General features: G+C 37.5%; 1 protein-coding gene across 1 annotated transcript in view; it reads right to left on the bottom strand.

Moving 5' to 3' along the window:
* The window catches only part of MPP7 (membrane protein, palmitoylated 7 (MAGUK p55 subfamily member 7)), a 238906-nt gene that overhangs the window by 34261 nt on the left and 179881 nt on the right, over positions 1-24764 (bottom strand). Inside the window, exon 16 of the mRNA XM_011949216.1 lies at positions 1287-1457. Within this exon, the coding sequence (XP_011804606.1) occupies positions 1287-1457 (171 nt within the window). The remainder of the gene's footprint in view (positions 1-1286; positions 1458-24764) is intronic.

Genomic DNA, 24764 nt, shown 5'->3' with positions numbered 1-24764 from the left:
AGGTGGATTTCCCCCATGCTGTTCCCATAATAATGAGTTCTCACGAGATTGATGGTTTAAAAGCGTGTGGCACGTCCCTGTCACTCTCACTCTCTCTCCCCTGCTGTCATGTGAAACCCACACCTGTTTTCCCTTCACCGTCTGTCACGATTGTTAAGTTTCCTGAGGGCTCCCAGTCATGCTTCCTGTATAGCCTGTGGAATTGTGAGTCAATTAAATCTCTTTTCTTCATAAATTACCCAGTCTCATGGAATTATAGCAGTGTGAGAATGTACTGATACAAAGAGACACCATGCTCTTCTACTCCAAAACTTTTCTAAAATCATTGGCTTTGATCCTGGAAGTTTGAATATCTCTCACTACGTTTTTAAAGAAATGCATTGAGGATGAAATGAAGATACATGGAGCTTGTGGCTGCTCACACCTGTGAAGGGTGCACAAGATAGATGCTAGGATGCAAATCTGAGTCAAGGCAACTGATGTTTGTGAAAATACCCCAATTCCTTTATTAACTACCTTTTTATTTTGAGACGGAGTCTTGCTCTGTCACCCAGGATGGAGTGCAGTGGTGCAATCTTGGCTCACTGCAACCTCCACCTCCCAGGTTCAAGTGATTCTCCTGCCTCAGCCTCCTGAGTAGCTGAGACTACAGGACTGTGCCACCATGCCTGGCTAATTTTTGTATTTTTGTAGAGATGGGGCTTCACCAGGTAGAGATGGGGCTTCACCATGTTGGCCAAGCTGGTCTCAAACTCCTGACCTCAAGTGATCCTCCCGCGTTGGCCTCCCAAAGTACTGGGATTAAAGGTGTGAGCCACTGCATCCAGCCAATTATCAACTTTAAAGCGACTCTGCTGACTCTCTAGCTTGAAATATCCTAGAACTCTGCTGTAATACTTTATTTTGGCGAAGGTCTCAATGCCATCTGAAGCTTGTCCCACGCTGCTGCCTCAAAATGCTTTGAAACGAACTTGCATTGTGTTCAAAAATATTCGTTTCTATTATTTAATTGCCCTGATGTATGCTTCATATATTACAACAGTATTTGCTATCCCCACTTGACAAAGGTGCCACTAAAATGACAGTACCATTCTTCAGAGATGCCTTAAAAGTCTCTGCAAGTCAATTAAGTAAAAAAAAATGAAGATTTTGTTTCAGAGACAAGATAAAAGTGTTCAAGAGGAGGAGATTTTTAGCTGGAAAACTTCAAGTATGATTCACTTTGAAGAGAAATTCTTACTAACTCACTGATTTCCTCAGAATTACACACAGAAACAAGCACTTACCAACCAAGACAACGAGCCTGTATTTCTCATTAGTTTGTCGCCGATACGGTGTCACTTCTTCATACGTGGGCACGTCAGCTGTGTCGTACTGATCACTCTTCTTGCATTCATACATGGATTTATTTGTTTTCTTATCTTTTCTACTAAGACGAAAACTTCTTCTAAAACCAGCTGCAAATATCAAAATAAATATATTTTTAGTAACATGAACCAAAAACGAAACCCTCAAAAAACAAAAATAAAAAACCCTCAGAGTTGGGTTGGATTTTATTTATGATAATATTGGTTTATTGAAGTAAAACCCTAATGTTTTAGAGACAGGGTCTCACTCTGTTGCCCAACCTGGAGAGCAGTGGCACCATCATAGATCACTGCAGTGTTCAACTCCTGGGCTCGAGCAATCCTCCTGCCTCAGACTCCCAGGCAGCTGGGACTACAGGCACACATTGCCATGCCTGGCTAATTTTTAAAATATTTTGTAGAGACAGGGTCTTGCTATGTTGCCTAGGCTGCTCTTGAATTCCTGGCCTCAAGCAATCCCCCCACTTTAGCTTCCCAAAGTGTTGGGATTACAGGTATGAGCCACTGTGCCCGGCCTATTTCATCATAATATTGTTAGAATGTATTCAGTAAGAAAAAAATAATAGTACACAATTTTATTGAAACAATAGCTTAGAATTAGTATTTATTTATGTAGTTATAATAATGTAAATTTTATTTGGTTTAAACAATAGAGAGCTCTGTTGAAAAATCATTGAGTAAAATAACTGTATAATAAAGCAAAATAAGTCAGAAGTCATAATTTATCAAGAACTGATTGATATGAAAAACATGTTTGATATGAAAAAGCTAAAAACACTGTAAAAGCATTTTAAATGTAAACAAGTTCTCTCATTCATGAACATTAACAAAGTTTCTATTACATCCTAAGCATAACCTAACAACGTACCCATGGCACAGGCAGCATCTATTGTTAAACAAGAAGAGAACTAAATTAGGGAGTGTGTCGTGTAGTGTATGCTTATGTGTCAGTCAGGCTGACAGAAGAAGGCTCACTCACTCAACAATTAGTTGGTTTTCAGCAAGTCAGTTAGCTTTAACTGGACTCCAGAGGATGGAATAAATGATCAAGCCTCAGGTTCTCTTCTCTAATGGAAATTCTATGGTTTCATAATGTGACTGACACATATGAAATTAAATAGAGCCAGGCGCGGTGGCTCATACCCATAATCCCAGCACTTTGGGAAGCCAAGGAGGGTAGATCGCTTGAGCCCAGGAGTTTAAGACCAGCTGGGGCAACATGGAGAAACCCCATCTCTACTAAAAAGACAAAAAAGTTAGCTAAGCCTGGTGGTGCACACCTATAATCTCAGCTACACAGGAGGCTGAGACAGGAGAATCGCTTGAACTCAAGAGATAGAATTTGCAGTGAGCCATGATCGTACCACTGCACTCTAGCCTAGGTGACAGAGTAAGACTCCATCTCAAAAACAAAACAAAACAAAAAACCCTTAGATATATTTTATATCAGCTGCAAAGTTAGAAATAAAATACAAGTACATTTTAAAGGTATAAAAATAAATTCTCTTCAAAAAGAATATTCATCAACTTTGATAAATAGGTAACTTTTTTTTTTTTTTGAGATGGAGTTTCGCTCTTGTCACCCAGGCTAGAGTGCAATGGCACAATCTCAGCTCACTGCAACCTCTGCCTCCTGGGTTCAAGTGATTCTCCTGCCTCAGTTTCCTGAGTAGCTGGGATTACAGGCACACACCACCACACCCGGCTAACTTTTGTATTTTCAGTAGAGACGGGGTTTCACCACATTGGCCAGGCTCATCTCGAACTTCTGACCTGAGGTAATCCACCCTTCTCAGCCTCCCAAACTGCTGAGATTACAGCCGTGAGCCACCATGCCCAGCCATAGATATCTTTTTTATAAACAGAGGTATTTTGTAACAAAATGAAAAAAATGTAACAACTAATTTGTGTGGATTTTAGGGAATAGAGTCAGCTGTCTGCATCTGTGGGTTCCATCCATGTGGATTTAACCAATTATGGACTGAAATTTTTTTAACTGCATCTCTCTTGAACATGTATTGAATGTTATTTCATCTGTATTGAGACTTTTGTCCCTGTCATTATTCCCTAAACAATAGAGTATAACAACAATTTACATAGCATTTACAGTGTATTAGGTATTACAAGTAATCTAGAGATGATTTAAAGTATACAGGAGGATGCGCATAGGTTACATGCAAGCACATATTTTATATCAGGGGCTTGAGCATCTGCAGATTTTAGTATCCAAGGGGTCTTGGAACCAATCTCCCATGGGTGTCATAGGATGACTGCATAAAGGACATAATTGTTACCACTGGGTTTAAGAAATTAACAGGATTCAAAATAAAGGAAAAGTGAAACAACTACCAATGACTAACAAAGGCTTTATGTGACTCACCTTAGGGATTCAGAGTTTAATAAAAATCAATCAAGATATTAAGGACAGAGTGACTAAAGTTCATCCGATAACATGTTTCTGTGGCCCTCTAAGAGTCACTGTGATTTTGAGAAGATATTTGAATTGAAAGACAAGGTTGTTTATAAAGGATCTAAAACAAGGAAGACAGTTGCTTTAAAGCTCCTTTACAAAGGTAAAGAGGAGAAGAGAACAGGACAAGTTGTAAACACATGGTTATCTTATAAGACAGAGATGACATCCAAGGGAAGCTAGAAGGTAAATGCATGCCTCTGGCCCTCGGATGAGAAAAAGAGGTGGGATTCTAAAATCACACGTGCAGAGAGGATTCAAACTTCTATGAAAAGTGCCAGAGAAAAAGCCGTCTATTACTCTTTGTTCATCTTGTTTTCTAGGTTATAGGGAAAGTTTCATAGAATCCAGAAAAGGGACCCTTTCTTTCTTTCTTTTTTTTTTTTTTAGACAGGGTCTGCCTCTGTTGACCAGGCTGGAGTGCAGTGGCACGATCTTGGTTCTCTGAAACCTCTGCCTCCCAGGCTCAAGCCATCTTCCCACCTCAGCCCCCTGAGTAGCTGGGACCACAGGCATGCGCCACCACACCTGGCTAATTTTTTTTTTTTTGGGGTATAGATAAGGTTTTGCCATGTTGCCCAGGTTGGTCTTGAAGCCCTGAGCTTTAAGATCCGCCCACCTCAGCCTCCCAAAGTGCTGGAATTATAGGCATGAGACACCGAACCCAGCCATCTTCCTATCACAGACATCACACACCACACCAGAAGTAGTCAAGGTCCTCACAACTACCCCTCGTGCTTGAGCACAGTGGTTCTCAGACAAGGGTCTCTTCCTAATTGCAGAATTCAGTTATCCCAAACCACCCCCAGCACCTACTCTATCCCTGGTGTGTGCTGGCCCAGACTGTAGCCCAGTATTAGGGGGGCTTCTGGTTTAGCACAAAGATGATACATGAGCTACTCTAACAACAAGTTAGAATGCTGGTATTTCACAGCGTTCTAATTTCATGTTTCCACAGCTCTTGCCTCATGAGAGGCAATTACAGGATAAGCAGGTAGAACCATAAATTCCTTTATAATTTTTCCTTGTACAGAGGGAGGCTTGCTGTCAAGTCACTACAAACTTTTGGCACAGGAATGGATATAACAAGAACATAAATGCTTCATCCACAGGAAATAACATCCAAAAGTAAAAACCTGACAAATTTCTGATGAGCTAAATCACAGCTAAACCTTGAATTTCAATGTGCTTACCTAATTGAGTCTTTACAATTTACTTAACATTTTACTTTCTTTTTTTTTTTTTTCTTGAGACAGGGTCTCACTTCTGTGGTTCAGGCTGGAGTGCAGTGGTGCAAACTCAGCTTACTGCAGCCTCCACCTCCCAGGTTCAAGCGATTCGCATGCCTCGGCCTCCTGAGTAGCTGGGACTACAGACGCCCGCCACCACACCCAGCTAAATTTTGTATTTTTAGTAGAGATGAGGTTCCTCCATGTTGGCCAGGCTGGTCTTGGACTGCTGACCTCAGGAGATCACCCGCCTTGGCCTCCCAAAGTGCTGGCATTACAAGCGTGAGCCACCGCACCCAGCCAAGTTTTTAACTTTCATCATAAACAATGAGTTAGAGAGGAAAAGAGAGAAGATAATCAGATCTCTTAAGGTGATGCTGCACGAGTGTCAAAGTTGGGGACCATGTTGCATAGATAGTTGGATGATGTCAGTTGTGCAACGCTTGTTACAGAACAGGTGCTTGATAAACGTTTACTGAATGGAAGTAATTTTAAAAGGCAGCAACAAAAACCTTATTACCATTCCTGTTTCATCTGCTTCATATAAATTTTAACAAAGAAAGCATGACACATTAGGCATTTTCTAAGAGTTAAAATTCTAAGAGGTGTCAAAGGCTAACGCTCTGCAAACAAGAAAGCCTTAGAGCTGGAAGAAACTTGGAAGGTCATCTGAGCCTGCTCTTTGCCGGGCACACACGGTGCTGCCATACACTGCACTTGTCCACATCAGTTTTTCTGTAGCAACACCAATCAATTCACACAGGTTATGAAGCTTTAGTGCCGTGAACACACAGGAATTCACACAGGTTCTGAGGCTTTAGTGCTTTGAATGGTATTTTACAATGCAAAGGAGCAAAGGCAGTGAGGTCGCCACAGCGGTTTCGTGGGAGTAGCTCGTCACTGATTGTTACCAAGCAGAGACTGGCAGAGTGATCCAGACCAGTACCTAGGCTCTGCTGACTTACTTCTCTACAAGGCTCATTTCCTCTACTTTAAAATACAGATTATAGTAGTATCTGCCTCACAAGGTGGTTAAGGATTAAATAATTCATGTAAAGCTTTCGGTCCCATCTGTGGCATATGGTAAGTGTTTTACATGTTAGCTACAGATTCATGCTACAATGCCTCCAACTACTTAAAAGAACCCTGAAGGCAGGAACATGTATCCCCTGGAGTCCCACAGCACAGAGTCTAGCAAAAATAAAAAAAAGCGGGGCGAGGAGGGGGAGTTAAGAGGCTCACTAATAAGTTTCAAATTGACCAATAGTATAAAACAGACAAAAGGTTAAAATTAAAGCCAGATTTAAATATGTTAAATATTGTAGATGCCTAAAGTACCTTATTAAGTATTAAGACATTTTAAATACAACAGAAATAGTCAGGTGTGGTGGCGCATGCCTATAATCCCAGCTACTTGGGAGGCTGAGGCATGAGAATCACTTGAATCCAGTAGGTGGAGGTTACAGGAGCCAACATCCTGCCACTGCACTCCAGCCTAGGCAACAGAGCAAGACCTTGTCTCTAAATAAATAAATAAATAAGTTTAGAAAACACAATGGAAAGGTTTAGCATGTATTAACTATTTTTTCATTTGTCTTCATAGATTCTCTTTCTAGGGATATAGCTATTTATTACGATATTTACATTTAAAGAAAGTATCCTTTCCTTTGGTCTTACTTTTTACTTACTCCCCTGATTCACAAATACATATTAATACTCTATATTTACATACACACATCTGATATACATACACACATATGCATATATATGCACAGACACATATATACATGTACATACATATATATGTATACACATACACAGACAGGGTGAGAAGAAGGAAAAATCGCCAGCTCAGACAACCAATAAAATAGCCAGAACAAAAGATATAGCAAGAGTTATGAAATTCAGAGTATTTATTTGTGATGATTTTTCAGCCTGCCCCATACTCCTAACGGCAATTTTTCTAGAATCTGCCCCCCATGGGTAGTCAGAGGTAACAGCACACTTAACACATCCTTCCAGGCAGTACAGAGGCTGTAATTTTCCAATTTCAGTAAAATAATGAGCGATGTGTCAGTACACCTTAGTTAAGTCTGAGCTTAAGGGAGAGTAATTCTGTGTCTGGAAAAGGGAGTTAATCATTTCTTGCCTTCAGATCTTCTCTTATTAAAAGGAAGACCAAAAAATGTGATCTTAAACTGAAAGTACACAGAGGATTCTTTTAGATAAACATGAACCTGTTTGATTTCAGTTCACTTTCAGTGCAAAATTCTTAGCAAGAGCTGGCTTTAAAAAAGATGGAAGGGAAAGGGGTACATTAACAAGGAATTTAGAGTAAGGGAACAGCTTTACGTAAAAAATATTTTTCCTTACATTTCATGTTTTCGCAATTTGTAATTGGCTCAACGTTTTTATGGACAGGCTTTTTCCAGGGAGCTTACCCACAGCTGCTAGAGATTTGTGTTTTTGAAAGGAACGGCACGTTTAGTTTATTACAATAGGAAAGTGACTTCAGAGTTAAGACTGCAGCTGCAGGTCAGTCCCTAATCACAGACACTGCTTATCTAATATTTTCCAGTAGAAATAATTTATGACTTGTTCATTTATCATTTAATTTATAGCTTTGCTTAAAGTTAAAAATCTAACTGTAAAGGGAGAGATCTCAGTTGCTTGTTATTTGCTTCTTAGTTCAGTAAGATTGCAATAAACATCCCTTTATCCCATGTCACTGATGACTTCATCAGGGCAAATTGCTAGAAACTAGACAGATCCTGTCCAAATGTTTCTCAGATTGATTAATATCAATGTCCATTCCCACCAGCAGTATGTACAGTGGCCCATTTCACCATTCTCTCATCAAAGGACTTCTAATCTCTTCTTTAAAATCTTTAGTGATTTGACAAGTGAAAACCGTACATCGTTGTTATTTTAGTGGAGTTAAGGGTATTTTTTTCATGTTTATTAGTCACTTGCATTTCTTACTTCTTCTGTAAATTGTTGGTTTATAAATTTTGATCACTTTGTGACTAGAGTCTTCATAAATACATAGACACAGGTCTCTTTTAATAAGGTCATGAGCCCTTTGTTTTGTTAAAAAGACGTAAGGTTTTCTATTTTCCTTTTTAACTGTCATCATAAAGAAATTTAAACTGTTTATGTGTTTGAATTTATAAATATCTTTCCTTTGTGATTCCTTCCATTGTTTCTATAACTTTTCCATCTTAGTTCTGATAAATATTCACCAATATTTTCTGAAGTGTTAAAAAGCGGGTTGCATGGCTTTACACTTAATTTTTTAATTCCATCTGGAATTACTGACATGTAATCATGATGAAATCAGACCTGGGAAGTGTGGCTGTAACTTTATATTTTTCTAAATAATTAACCAATGGTCCCAGAAATACTCAACAATCCTTCTACTACTTTAAAGTTGACACATACGTTATATTGAAATACCAGATGGTACATTATTATGCCATGACAGAAAAAGGTGATTCTTGGTCTAAATTTAGCTTCTTTTTTTATTTTTATTTATTTATTATTTTGAGAAAGAGTCTCATTCTGTCATCCAGGCTGAAGTAAAGTGGTGCGATCATGGCTCAGTGCAGCCTCAAACCCCTGGGGTCCAGCGATTCTCCCACCTCAGCCTCCCAAGCAGCTGGACATACAGGCACATGCCACCACACCCGGTTGCTTTTCAAAAATTTTGTTTTGTAGAGATGGGATCTTACTAGGTTGCACAGGCTAACCTCAAACTCCTGGCCCCACCTCAGTCTCCCAAAGTGCTAGGTTTACGGACATGAGCCACCATACCTTGCCTTTCATTCTCTTTTTAATATCAATACCAAAACAACAGTGTAAGTGGTGGTAGTGGTTGATATTTGTCGGGCACATACTAGATGACAGGCACTACTCAAAGTGCTTTATGTGGGATGAATTTAATTCTCACAGCAACCCTATGAGGTGGGTATAACAATCCATGTGTTTAAGTAGACTCTTCAGTGTAATAAATAAAGATGGCCAAAGCTTTGGTTCAAGTATTAAATGATAAAATGAAGTCAAGAAGAAAGTTTGAAATATTACCCTATATACACAGATGCATAACAGAAAAAAATGAATTTAGCTTATTTCTATTACATTATGTTAGGTATGAAATAATCTAATAGAAAAAATTAACAAAGAGAACCAATGGTTTAACTTAGGGATTAAAAACATAAATTTTTTCCTGACGGAAGACATTTTCCAAATATAAGGAAACACATTTTAATACTCCCTTGTATTCAAAATACGAAAATATGTAAGGCAGTGTCATTGGCTCCCAACCACTAGGGAACACAAAACTTACTCTCAAATACTTGTAATTTAAGGTGTTTTCACAACGCAGGCCCATGACTAGAAAATAAAACTTTTTGCAAGTATTCCAGTCACTCTAATTTCTCTTAAGTAAAAAGTTTTAAAACTTGAGCAGTTGCGATTTGGTCGCTTTCAAAGTTATTTCTCGATATTGCATTTGTAAAACATTATTCATCAATAGAGTATTAATCTTAATGCTTACATACATAAATTAAGAATCATTTGTTATTAAAGTAAGTTTCATATTATACATATTATAACTACCTATGCTATAATTTCAAATGTTAGCAATATTTTTTAACAATTAAAAAACCTGGAAGCAACCACGATATGCAGAAGTATGGAAATGATTGATGAAATTATAAAACATCTTCTCAAAGAAATGGAGTTGAAACTATTAAAATTATAAAACTACATAGTACCACAGAAATGCATTTCATATAATAAATGGAAAAAAACAGACAGGATACAATAATCATACTTACACTATGAGTTTTACCTTTTTACTAACATAAAGACTGTTATGGATACAGAAATATAGAAGAAAACATATTTTTTTAAAAGACAATGGTTGTGCTAGGTAGAGAGGGCTGTGGACAATAATTTGTTCTACTTTTGAAACTTACTATAATATTATATATTTTTCAAAATTACTATAATATTATATAATTATATAAAACTACATAATTTCAAATTTGTAATTTGAAAAAGAAAACACAAAAACACAAAGTTCACAATATATGAAGAAACAAACAAATGAAATCCGTATTGGCAGATGTAGTTGTGTGGTTATACCAGTATGCAACACAAAATACACATTGGTTATGTCTCAGAGGCAAGTTCTAATCATCTATCTTTTTCAGTGATTATGGTAACAGATCAAATTTGTATATTAACAACAGTTAGGAATAGCCACATAAATTCAAGCATAAAGCAAGCAACAAAAGCAAAAATCATGGAAAAGTATAAAAAATGAGAATATAATATAAGAAGTTAAGATTAAGGGCAAGGAAGAGAGAGAAGCAGAAGTCTCACCTAAGCAGTAACGATGAAAGAAAGAGAAGTACTTATTATGGTTTTGAAACTTACAACCAAACTAATAAAATGGATAAAAAATCTTTTCTAAAATCACAAATTATTATATTATTTGGCTCCCACAAATACGTAATTTCAATGTAAACTTATAATGTAAATATTTGTAATTTTAATGATCTCACTTTTTAATAAAATATTGACCTTTAAGATGGCATTTTATTAAAAATACATGATCATTTTAGCTACAAACATGCCCATTAACATAAAAGACCCTCAAGCAAAGTCAAGACAACTCATCACCCACACTAATAGCCTCCAAAAATCCCACATGTGAATGAGGGGAAAATGGGACTTGGCTTTCTGTCAACTCAAAGAAAATCAATAATACTACATTACCACCTGCAATTTTTCAAACGGGACAGTTTCAATCTTTGATTACATTTCTTTTACGTAACCAACCTGGTCTAATAGATAGTATGCATTTCTAATGTTAAAAATAAGTTTTTAATATGTTTAAATGTTATACATGTTTATAGCATGGGAAAAGAGGTCTTCGTGAAATAGTCTTGACTCATAGAGTTTTAGAGAAGGAGCCACTCCAAAGTTCCTAAGGTTTTAAGGAATACATTTGTTTGATGCAAACACAGTCTAGAAAACTGCTTAATTTTTTCAATGGAGGAAAAAAATAAACATTTAAATTTTTTTCTCACCTTAAAATTACTAAAATGCAGATTTTTTTAATCAGAAGACTTTTTAAAATCATTGTATGAAAGTTATTTTTTTGCATCTTAAAAATCAGATTCCTTTGACCAAGCAAATAACTGATTCAATAGGTACCTTAACTATAAGGGAAAAAAAACATTTACTACAAGTGAACTTCTTAAGAAGATTTTTTTTTAAAAATTGAGACATTAATAAAAACTAAACAGCTGGAAATTATTACATGATATTAGGTTTCTGACAACAAAACATTGAACATTTCTACTAATATAAACATTTTGAATACAATGTCAGTGCTGTTGTAATAGTGCAAATCATAACCAACATAGTAACATGATCTTAATAGAAAATTATTATCAAAATGATGCTCTCATTATATGCCAATCATAAAATTATCCCAAAGACTATAGAGGATAATTAAGAAATCGTACAGTAACAAACAAGTAAAAATCTTGGGAGGAGGTTTAAACTGAGAAGAAATGCTAAATCTAGATGTATTGAAATCTAAAGAGGCTAGGTTAGTTTGCTTCCATATTGATCTTACAAAACAATGTCAGAAAAAATCACCAAAGAAAAATGAACATTTTCATGGATTATATTAGCCAATTATACACATGCTAATTTTGTAGATAAAGGGGAAAAAGGCTTTCAAACATACTATTAGAAAATTCATCTCTGCAATGTTGCAGTTTCAAAGTTGCTCTCAGTAAATGTAAAGAAATGTTCACATGCCATAAATACCCTTAAGTCTTTCAGCTCATCTCAGGCTAAAAATAAACATAGAAACTCAAAGTACCTAATGAAACCACAAAAATTAATAAAAGATATCAATTTGCAATTTTCAAAGAAAAATATTACTTAGGTCTTTAAAAGTTTTCCTGATACCACTGACAATTTGTTTTAAAGTACAGCACAGAACATCACCATAAAAAAGAGAGAGAAGAATCCATATGAGAATTTAATTTTTTGTAAGCCAGCTAATAAAGAAATAAGTTCTTACTTATCTCTTCAAAATTATGAGAAAATAGTTATGCATATGTAAAACTGTATATAAAAATATAGTTCCAAACAGAGAGAAAAATTGATTTGAAATTTTAATATGTTTTTTTAGTTGAGTCCGTGCAACCTAAAATTCTCCAAGCAGAAATGGTTTCTTTCTGTCAGAAAAAGTATTTCCAAGTAGTATTCCAGACATGCTGAGATTATGCAGTGTTCTTTCGTATTCAAGAAAGAACCTGTGTCACTTTTGAAAGAATGCTTCTAAATGTTCTCTATGCATAAATATTATGTTTTGGGAAAATATTAAGGCAGTAATATTTAGACATAGCTGTACTTAATTTGCATGACATTCTTTAATAAAATGATTGAATATTGAATAAATGGGAATTTTTACTGGATTTATAAAACATGCAGATAACTTGTTGAAGATCAGTGTGGCTTCAACATAGGAGGACAGACAGAAATAAACAGGATTAGGAAAAAATACCTAGGAATAGATGTGGGTAAATAATAACATTTGAAAGAAATAACAACAAATAGTCTCATTTTTATTTAACTTTATGGCAAACCCCTCTTAAGTTACATTAAGTCCCCAAACTGATCGTGTTTTAAAAGAATGTATGAAGTACTCCAGAGCAAGGGCAAAAGTGAGAAAAAGTGACTTTTCAGGAAATTATTTGTAAGAAAGTACGTTAGAAAAGAGATGCATGATAAGTGACGCTTTGTGAATTGATTAGAACAAGTTTTCTATAATGAATTAGCCAGAGGAAAACAGTCTGTAAATCTGATCAATGTTACAAAAAAATTACTCTTCATATGGATTATTTTGTACTGCAGTAGGAAAAAGGAGAATTTTTAATGCTGACTGTTCAACCATCGAGAAGCAATTATACTTTGGAAGCAAACACACTGTTCTGGAAAACCAAAAATAAACTAACTTCCATGCCATCCACCAAAGCTAAGCAAAATTTTCAAAAGCCTATAGGAAGAAGTGAATTTTTTCTAATAATTCGTATATATGCAAGTATATACATAAACATATATGATTTGACAATCTTTATATACAGGCAGCCCCTGACTTACAGAGATTCAACTTTAAATGGTGTAAATTTCGGTAATTCATATTTACAGCATATTAGCAATTTACCTTCATGTTGTTACTATGATTTAACTTCTTTTTAAGAGATAGGGTCTCACTCTGTCACCTAGGCTGTAGTGGCAGCACTGTAGGTCACTGCAGCCTTGAACTCCTGGCCTCAAGCGATCCTCTCGCCTCAGTGTCTGCAGTAGTTGGCATTACAGGTGTGCGCCACTGCACTTGGATTATTACAAAATTTTATGCAACTTACATACAACTTACATTGCTCAGTGAGCTTTTTCCTTTCTTTTAATAATAAAAGCCAAGACTTTCATTTATAAACATGCTAACCTCTAAGAAATGGGTATGTTACAGGTCAGTAAGAATCATACCGCATAGTGTACTTTCACATCAGTGATAGCTTATTAAATATGGTTTTAAAGTATAATTCTCATAAAAATTGGTATTTAAATCTTGGAGTATCATAGATCTCTACTTGGATGTCAAGTGGTATCCCTGAACTTTTCCTCAGCCCAACTTACTTCTCCTCAGTCTTTCCCGTCTCAATAAATAGTAACTCCATCTTTGTAGCTACTAAATCCAAAAACCATACACCCATCCTTGGTTCACCAATTTGTCAGGAAATCTCCTCAGTTCTACCATCAAAATATATCCAGAATGGGACATCTCACCACCTCCATAGATAACATCTGCTTCCAACCACAATCATTGTCTGCCTGAATGACTACAGGAGCTCCCTGCTTCTGCTCTTTCTCCCTCAAAATCCATTCCCAACAGATCAGCCAGCATGACCCTTACAAATAGAAGGCAGTTCATGTTACTGCTCTGCTTAGAGCCCTTCAATGATCTGGAGTATAAGAGCCAAAGTTCCTCCTCCCACAAACATTCCGTTATCTTGACTTCAATTCCTATCACTCTCCCCATTCACTCTGCTCTGGTCACTCTGGTCTCTTGACCCATCTTTAGGGCCTTTGCACACAGTTATGCACAATGCATCCTGTCTCGGGGCCTTTGTACACGCTGTTGGAGGGTCTGCTCACATGCATCCTGTCTCGGAGCCTTTGTACATGCTGTTGGAGGGTCTGCTCACATGCATCCTGTCTCGGGGCCTTTGCACACACTGTGGGGGCCTGTACACATGCATCCTGTCTTGCGGCCTTTGCACACGTTGTTGGCAGCTTGTGCACATGCATCCTGTCTCAGGGCCTTTGCACATGCTTGTACCACTGTTTGGAATGCTTATTCCCAACAAGGCTCACTTAGGTTTTTGCTCAAACATGGCCTTCTCAGGGAGGCCTTCTTTGACCACCATATTTAAATTTGAAACACCCATTTTCCTAGCTCCCTCATCACCCCATCTCCATTTCCACCTTACTTTTCTTCTTAGTATTTTATTACCATCGAACAAATTATTCAGCAATCTGTCTCCACTCCTACTCCCAACACAGAAGTGCTAGAAAAGGAGGATGTTTGTTTTGATCTCTGTTGAAACTCCAGTGCCCAGAACAGCATCTAGAATGTAAAAGGCACTCAAAAAAATTATTTAAATAAAATCCAGAAATAGCATTATAAGAAAGTTATATTCTATAAATACCAGAAGAAAATGCCAACCAGAGCTAAGGTGGTTCTCTCTCGACAGAGGCCACAGGAATGGGGAGGTAGGGGAGGAAAGGAGACTCCCACTTTGGGTTGCCAGTCATCTGCATCAACCAAATGCATATAGTACTTGGAAGAAAACATACAATTTTAAGTTTTTTTAATTTTTTAATTTTTATTTTTTGAGATGGAGTCTCGCTCTATTGCCCAGGCTGGAGTACAGTGGTGCGATCTCAGCTCGCTCCTAGCTCCGCCTCCTGGGTTCACACCATTCTCCTGCCTCAGCCTCCCGAGTAGCTGGGACCACAGGCGCCCGCCACCACGCCTGGCTAATTTTTGTATTTTTAGTAGAGATAGGGTTTCACTGTGTTAGCCAGGATGGTCTCGATCTCCTGACCTCGTGATCTGCCCGCCTCATCCTCCCAAAGTGCTGGGATTACAGGCGTGAGCCACCGCGCCTGGCCACAATTTTAAATTATTTTAAATAATTTTGGTATGAGGAATACAAAAAGGAAACAGAAGACAAAAAGGAAGTGATTCACAGATTTGTGAAAAGAAAAATACCTATATGCTCTAAAATATAGCACAGAAAAAGTTAAAACACAACCAGAAGACCAGAAGAAAATGTGAGCAACAGAGAAGGGATGAATATTCATAATAAAAGAAGAGCTCATCAAATTAACAGAAGACTGATGAATAACCCAACCAAAAAAAGGGGATTAAGAAATGGTTAAGAGGAAAAAAGTGGGAGGGGGAGAAAAACTACTAAAAAGTCCCACAATTACAATAAGTCACAGAACATTTTAACACGTTTGCTAAACACATGTTTATCATAAAATAGTTTTGCCATTTATGTTAGCATGTTGCTTATGAGCCTTGTTTTAAAACCACATAAGATCTGTAGGAATTTTTAGGATTTGGCTTTGCGGGAAAAACAGAATTCCACAATTCAATAAATTTTATCAAGCTATTTGTAACAAAGTAACTTTTTAGCAATATGTTCTTTTTTAAATGGGAGACTATGATCAAACTTGCTTATTCTACAAAAGAACTAACGTCAAATCTTTGATCATTAGTTGAAGTGTTACCATAAAAGAAGATACTTTTATCAGCAACACTATTCATTTATCTGTCCTACTATTTCACTGTGGAAGGACGTATTCTTTTTAAAAGTCTTTTTATATCATATGACTCTCCTCAGGTATCCTCCTAGGTTTCCTTATCGTGGTGGTTATCTCAAGGAACTTCTAGGTGCACAAACCTTGTGGTTGTCTCTTGCACACATTAGAATAAGTATTTAGACCAGGAAGACATAAAGAAATGCTGTCATGATGTACATATACTAAAACACACTGGCCACATTTTTCCCTTTGTCATACTCAAGGATGGAAATGAAACTATTTTTTCTAAGACCAAGAGTTGAAAGGAGTGAAAAGCTGGTACTTTATAATCCCAGCTACTTGCGAGGCTGAGGCAGGAGAATCACTTAAACCAGGGAGTCGGGGGTTGCAGTGAGCCAAGATCACGCCACTGCAATCTAGCCTGTAGACAGAGCGAGATTCCATCACAAAAAAAAGAAAGAAAAACAAAACAAAACAAAACAAAAAAACCTTCAAAGCCAGGTAGGCAGAAAGACTTTAAGTTATCCATCTGCCAATAGGAATATATTTTGCACATCAGCCCTTGAAGAAACATGTTGTCTCATTTTTCTAGAAATACTCTTGGGTTACCTTTACTTCCCCATGGTTGAGAATATGGATACAAAGAAATACTTTGCTCTTGTAGCACAAGCACCAGTACAACTGTTAGGATAATGGTAACTGACAACCTGTCTGGGAATTGGCAAGTAACGAGGAATGGTGTGGACTGCAATGAACTGGAGTGCTCTTAATCTCTCCATTAAGGAATCAGTTATAACACAGCTCAGCTAATTATTATTATTTTGAGACAGAGTATGGCTCTGTTGCCCAGGTTGGAATACAATGGTGCGATCTCAGTTCACTACAACCTTCGCCTCCTAAGTTCAAGCAATTCTCCTGCCTCAACCTCCTGAGTAACTTGGATTACAGGCATGCGCCACCATGCCCAGCTAATTTTTGTATTTTTAGTAGAGACGGGGTTTCGTCATGTTGGCCAGGCTGGTCTTGAACTCCTGAGTGTCCTTCTCCTCCAGAGTGTCTGTGAGCCACCAGTTTGATATGAATTATTACATGATTCATGCTATTCTCATTCTACTTAGATGGTCCCCTGTCTTCTTCTATAATTGGGTGGTGTAGAATGCTCTCTTGGAAGCACAAAGTTCACCACCTTTTCCAAAGAAATAATTTTGCTGGGCCGTGTGATATCTATATGCTTAACTTCACCTGCTAGTGCCAAATTCTTTTATCTAAACCCTGCCGTAGTCTTAAATTCCACCCAATCTAGTCTTATTTGGACGTTTTTCTCTAATGGAATTGATTTCTAAAACTGTGTTTCTAGACTATTACCTCTCACTACTAAAAGCAGAGAACTTACCAGGACACCTGTCCATAGCAGTGGGGAGAAAGTCAGAAAAGAAATTTAGGTGAAGATAAGTTTAATGCCTGTAACAATTTCTAGAGAGTCTTGCTTTTGTTTGTATTAATAACATCCCTTGGCATCTCCAAACTGGAGATTTCTTTAGAAAGTTAATCATCAGTTGATTATATTGGGGGCTGTTCAGCCGACGGTTATTTAGAGGGGTTATGGGAATAATAAGTCATACGGAAACAAAATCAAAAAGATATTTGAAAGAAAAAGTTATTTTGAAGCTTTGAATCATTTAACGGTTAACCACAGTTAATGATTTCCTTTTTCAGGTATTCAATTCTTTACCATTGGCTCGGTCATCTCTGCCTATAAAAATGAGATCATCCTCTCTCCCACTGCAGCACTCCAATCCTCAACTATAAAAACTGCCTCGGACTCAATTGTGACCCCTTCTCTGCTGTCAGCTCTGTCACTCCTTGACACCTTGCAATTTGGCTTCTGGTGGAAATGTTTCTCAGATGTCAGCAGTGATTTTGCATTGCCAAATTCAATGGCATTTTGTCAGAACTCATTTTCTTTACGTGTTCTAAAGAAGCCTACATTTCTGATCACCCCTTGCTTTTGCACATCAATGTATAATGTATTTACTGATTAAATACTCATTTTACAACACTCCTAAATGCTAGAAGACAGACACAGATTTAAAATCCATATTTTGTTCTTTGGACGAAATTTCATACAAAGAATAACACTGGGTGCCAAAATCTGGCAAAACTTTAATAAATGTGTAAATTACTTAACCTAAAACTTATGATCTCACATTATCCAGTACCAAACTAAATTTCCAGGCCCACCATCTACATATGATCGAACTTAAATATGTCCAGTGCTCTGCAAGTCATCTCTTTTCATGCTATTCTCTTCTATCTTTATCCCCCACGCTACCTGGAATTACACCTAAACCTTGGTGTCCAGCTCTTACGGCCTCTCTTGTGGGACTGGGTCTCTCTCTGGTTGCTTCAGGCTGAGATGATCACCACCTTTTCAGAATCACAGCATTTTATGTGACAGTCATCAGATAGTGCTTTACACCGCAGTTTTCTATAATCTCTACTTTCTGATTGACTGCGTATAAACCCTTAAAGTTAGGGAGTAGGTACCACTCTTTCTGTTTTTGAGAGATATAGAAGTGTGCAGTGATGGCCGTCCACATCTTCATACCTCCCTGTACCCAAGCTCTCAGGGGGTCTCCTTCCACAGTAACCCTGGCTTGGCCATGAGACTTGTTTCATCCAATGAGATATTAGCAGATCTGATGCAAGAAGAGGCTTCCTGAGCATTTATATCCTGGAGACTGTTTTCTCTTGCTGTTCTCTGGAACTCTGAGATCACTGCATGGGCTAGCTTTGCGACAGGTGAAAGGCTCCATGAAACACAAACAAGTTCCCCGACCTGAGCACCCCCAAACCAACCAGACCCCAGCCAAGACCCGAGACTGAACAGATCCACCAAGTTGACCCAGGCCAGAAGAACCACATTGCTGACCACAGTATCAAGAGAATAAATGCTTGCTGTTTTAAGCCATTACAGTTTCTGGTGACGTAGGGGGAGGTGTTAATGGATGTACCGGGTATCTGGCACACTATATTATTCTGAAATGAGTAAAGAATACAATTTTAATAAAATCTCTCTCATCATTCAATTCTTACTTAGTAGATTTTCTCTAGCCTAGAAATTGAAATACTCTATATATCTGGAAAGGGTTTTCTAGTTTGTTTTGTAAAATGAAAAATTAAAAGGCAGCAATTGTAAAAGATACAGTACAAATATTCTGTCTCTGTAGATGGGCATGTGACTTCAGGGTGCTCCATTTACCATCTTTGAGTCCTCAGGTAAATACTGTAAACGTTCTCGACCTTTGTTTCTTTTTCTTAAAATAAATACAATACCACTAACCTCACAGTATTAGGGAGAATATACAGTAAATACCAAATACAGTCTCTGGTGCATTTCTTCAATAACCAGGAGATATTATCATCATACATAATTATTAATCTTAAAATAAGAGAGCTGAAGCAGCTGATCTCTACATGTGTTTCTGGCTGGGCATGGTGGCTCATGCCTATAATCTCAGCACTTTGGGAGACCGAGGCAGGTGGATTGCTAGAGCTCAGGAGTTTGAGAGCAGCCTGGGCAACATGGTGAAACTCCGTCTACCAAAAATACAAAAAAATTAGCTGGCCATGGTGGTGCAGGCCTGTAGTCCCAGCTACTTGGTAAGCTGAGGTGGGAGGATGGTTTGAGCCTGGGAGGCAGAGGTTGCGGAGTCGAGATCATGCCACTGCACTCCATACTGGGTGACAGAGCCAGACCCTGTCTCAAAAAATAATAATAATAAAATAAAAGTGTGTCTCTACATGATTCATTCCCTCTCACTACTAAAAGCAGAGAGTTTGTCATGATGCCTGGATGTGGCAGGAGTGGGAAAGTCTGAAGGTAAAACATTAGGGAAGATCATTTTAATGCTTTGAGCAATTTCTAAATATTTTTGTGTATAACAACCCTTGGCATCTGCAAACTAGAAATTTTTCCTGCCAATACAGATTAGAAAGTTGGTCATAAGGCTTCATTATATTTGGGGCTGTTCAGTCAATGTTTACTTAGGAGGGGCCTGTGGGAATAAGAAATCTTAAGAAAACATAAGCAAAAAGTGGCCGGGCATGGTGGCTCACACTTGTAATTCCAGCATTTTGGGAAGCCAAGGCGGGCAGATAGCTTGAGGTCAAGAGTTTGAGACCAGCCTGGCCAACATTGCGAAACCCTGTCTCTACTAAAAATACAAAAATGAGCCAGGCGTGGTGGTGGGTGCCTGTAATCTCAGCTACTCAGGAGGCTGAGACAGGAGAATCACTTGAACCCAGGAGGCAAAGGTTGCAGTGACTTGAGACTATGCCACTGCACTCAAATCTGGGTGACAGAGTGAGACTCCATCTCAAAAACAACAACAACAACAGATAGGCAGAAAGTTGTTGGGAAGAAAAAGGTTGTTTAGAAGCGTTGATTAATTCACAATGAACTAGGTAATTAGAAAAGTCCAGATGCCATTAATTGTGTAAAATTGCTTAGTGCCAATAGGATGCTTTTTCATTCTCTATCAAAAATTATATAATTATATTATCTTACATTAAAAATATAAATTAGATTAATATAAAGATAGGGCATCTGGAACATTTCTGGAATATAATAACCAAAGCACACTAGGAAACCCTTTGTGTCCAGCCCATTGAGCCTGGGTAACGTGAAGGTGTGTGCCACCCCCACTGAATCTCAGAGCATGCGCGTGCAAATGCGCTCATTTCAGATAAAACGATGTAATGACTTCGAGGAAAGCAACAGAAAGAAAGAGATCCTCCTCCGTGGCCAAGTGCTCACCTATATAGGTTCCACTGTTGTTACCAGCATAGTCAGCATCTTCTGGATGGAGTGTAAAAGCATACAGAACAAAAGCCAAGAAATAAAGCAGAACAGTTAGAAGGCCAGCCGCAGATGCAAAAAAAAAAAAAATCCACTTAAAACAATTAGGTAAAGCACAGCATACAACAGCCCTTGCAATGCCATTCTTAAACATAAAACAGTTTGTTTTATATTTAAGTTTAAAGTGACATTTTGAAATATCATGCAGGGTTTTGTGTGTGTGTGTGTTTTTTTAATTCCCCCTACTTTCTTCGGTGGTTTCTTGATCCAGGTTCAAGAAAATTATACGAGACTTGTCTGAGAGGTTTATATTTTCTTTCTTTCTTTCTTTTCTTTCTTTCTTTCTCTCTCTCTCTCTCTCTCTCTCTCTTTCCTTCCTTCCTTCCTTCCTTCCTTCCTTCCTTCCTTCTTTCTCTCTGTCTTTCTCTCTTTCTCCCTTCCTTCCTTCCTACCTCCCTCCCTCCCTCCTTCCCTCCCTCCCTTCCTTCCTTTTTTTGAGACAGAGTCTTGCTCTGTTTCCCAGGCTGTAGTGCAATGGTACAATCTCGGCTCACTGCAACCTCTGCCTCCTGGGTTCAAGCAATTCTCCTGCCTCAGCCTCCTGAGTAGCTGGGATTACAGGCATGCGCCACCACGCCAGCTAATTTTTGTACTTTTAGTAGAGACAAGGTTTTGCCATATTGGTCAGGCTGATCTCGAACTCCTGACCTCAGGTGATCTGCCCACCTTGGCCTCCCAAAGTGCTGGGATTACAGGCGTGAGCCACCGTGCCTGATCTATATTTTTAAAGTTAAGAAAATGATGCCATCGGATCTCCCAAAGGAAATTTATTTTTGTAAATCAGGCTCTTAGATAATAGGTAAAAATACAGCACTAATTTTGGCTCATTGGATTAGACAGAAAGATTAAGATGAAAATACGGCCTTTCTATTGATAAGAAGAGATTTCATTTTGGGAAGTAACAGGAGAATGTTATTGCTTTTTTTTAAAGAACTGATAAAAACATTTGTAAAGTAAGCAATGAGCTAGTATTTTGAAGTCACATGAATACTAGGCTATATGTATCTTAAAAACTTTATTTAAGTAGTGGGGTACTTATTATTTTAGGCCTCTTTCTTGTGGAACTAGCAGCATAGACTGCACAGAAATCAAATAATTGAGAAGGTGCCCCTAGATCCTACATCAAAATAAGTCTGTCAATACATTTGAATAATACTGTTTATTTCATTCACATTTAAGACTACTGACAGAATAAAAATATAATGTATTATTTCAGATTACATTCTATGTTTCTGCTCCATAAAGCAAAAAAAAAAAAAAAAGTATATTTCTTTCTAAAACAAAGTCCAACCACAATTTTTGGTATTGTAACTTCACAATGGACGTTTGGATGTACAACAGAGTACATTTATAAGTTACTTGTTATATTCAATTTAATTCTACATATATGTGCACTAAATAAAATTACTAGACTATGCAGGGTAACTTACACATGTACCTTTAATTTCCTCTGAGAAGCACAAAGAAAATGAGAAAGGAAATGATTAAATGTACAGAAAACACAATTAGAATAGGAAGACGTTGCACCCAAAGGAAAAAAAAAAATCCACCTACCACACTCAACTGTTTCCTCATCTTAGAAAAGCCAAAGGAGAAAACAAACGTATTTTAAATGTTTCAAAATTATCAGTCAACAAATACATAGAATTTATGCAGAACTACATTTTAGGCTGCACTACAGGCTTGTTTTAAAAAGAATGCATACACTTAAGTTGTCAAAACAGAGTCCTTACATAGCTTATCAAATAACCAAATGGGAAAAATAACCAGAACAAAAACCTTCAGAATTTTTTTCAAAATAATGTCTTCATTAAGGGGATTATATTTATTTTCATAGAACAGTTTTGTTTGTAAATCAATCTGTTCAATGCTTAAAAGAAATTTCTTGATAAAAATAGTGGAAAGAAGAAAGGATATTAGAAACAACAAATTTTGTCCTTAACATATCTAAATACCCTGTAAATTTCACAATAACCTGACAATTATCAATGTAATACACATATCAAATGAGTTATGCAGAATCATTTATTTTTATTGTCTATAGTATCTGATGAAAGGTATTTTAGAAAGTAATCCTAAACAGTTCCTAAATTACTAATAGGATAGCAATTTAAAAGTTAAATATGACTTCAGAGACTCACTTTCGGTTAAGGGTGGAAAAAGTACTGGCAATATTACAGAGGGAAATCTAACTATGAGTTAAGGTAAAACGCATTTCACTACATGACCTCAGAGCAAATAGGAGTGATCAGAACAGTTCTCCCCTCGTCCATCCAAGCTACAGAATAGCGGCCAAAGAAAACACTTCCAGGAAAGTGTATACCACTGTATTTTTATTTTTCAAATACCTATGGATCCTTAAACTATGTTGGCTTGGTTTGATCAGTATTAGAAATATCACAAGCAAATCATTATTATTATTCAGGCTCGTGCTTTGAATCACCCAAGTTGTGACTTTATTTATGCATATGTCTTAGTAACTCTGACCTGTCATGTGCATCTAAAACAAATTGTTAGAAAACAAGAAATAAACTATATGATGCGGCTTAGGCAAACAGCTAGGCGTGATGGACATCAGATGAGTCACTTTAAAATCTCAGGTACTCCATTATAAAGTGGGTTGTTAAACATAGAGTCTATTTTTTATAAGACCAATGGGATAGATTAAATACTACACCCTCGATTAAAGATTTAGTGCCATGGAAATCAAATGATAAAAGCCATACCACAAAAACCAACAAAAAATTAAAACACTAATGCCAATCCACAAAAAATCTGTAATTTATATCACATATAGTATATATTTCACATTCTAATAAAATGTCATGAATATGCTGTATAAATTTGCAAGAGAATGTTTCTCCATAAAATTTTTAAGTAGAGAACGATATTTTTATATTACTGATATAACCCCACACATATATTCAGTAGCAAGTATTATGCTTAATGAACATCCAGTAAGAAAATGAAAGGAACAGAATTTCTTAGCAAGTTTGAACAAAGGGGAAAAAATAAACAAAACGCTGATCTCAGAAGAGAGTTGGGATAGTCACACGATTATTACTATGTGGAAAGCACTGTTCTGTGTACACTACAATACACAAACTTATTTAATTCCCCAACAATCTACAAGGCCAGTACTATAATCTCCATTTTTTTCAGATAAGAAAGAACCCTATAGTAAATTCTCATAATTTTATGTTGCTTTGGCATCCATTGTGAATCCAGGCTTAACTTTCTCATATCAGAAACAGGTCTTAGTTGCCCTTGACATAGCTTCAAGCTCTCTGCCTCCTCTGACTTCCTCAAGGCAGCCCATCCAGAAATCTGCCTTATACAACTGTTTGCTGGTGACCATCTCACTATGGGACATACAGATACAGCATATGTGACTCATTCCATGACCCCTACACCCCACATGGACCATGCAATTATGCTGCAGGGACCAGCTCTCAGTCACAGCATAACTCCACGGAACTCATGCCTGCTTTCTTTAGACCCACTATTTAGAACTCCCAGAAGGAAAACTTGCTTGGATAATGCCCTGGACCACAGTGAAGGCTTTGGTCCCCCATCTCTCTTGCTCCTCACACACTGGTTGAGTCTGTGTCCCAGACACTCCTCACACACTGGTTGAGTCTGTGTCCCAGACCTCTTCCTGTTGGCCCTGCGAGGCATGCTGCCCTCCTCTCCGGGATCTGTGAGTAATACACTGCCTCTGCTATTTCATGCACCCCTGCTATTTCATGTTGCCTCCTCTGTGTCTCACCTGCCCGACACACCTGAATCTACAGGTTTTCCTGGTCAGGGCATTCCTAGAGGGTGGCTATCTTGGTAGGAATAAACTGGAAACA

Source organism: Colobus angolensis, unplaced genomic scaffold (assembly GCF_000951035.1).
Source record: "Colobus angolensis palliatus isolate OR3802 unplaced genomic scaffold, Cang.pa_1.0 Scaffold293, whole genome shotgun sequence".
NCBI classification, from domain to species: domain Eukaryota; kingdom Metazoa; phylum Chordata; class Mammalia; order Primates; family Cercopithecidae; genus Colobus; species Colobus angolensis.
This window is presented reverse-complemented; position numbering and strand designations above follow the sequence as displayed.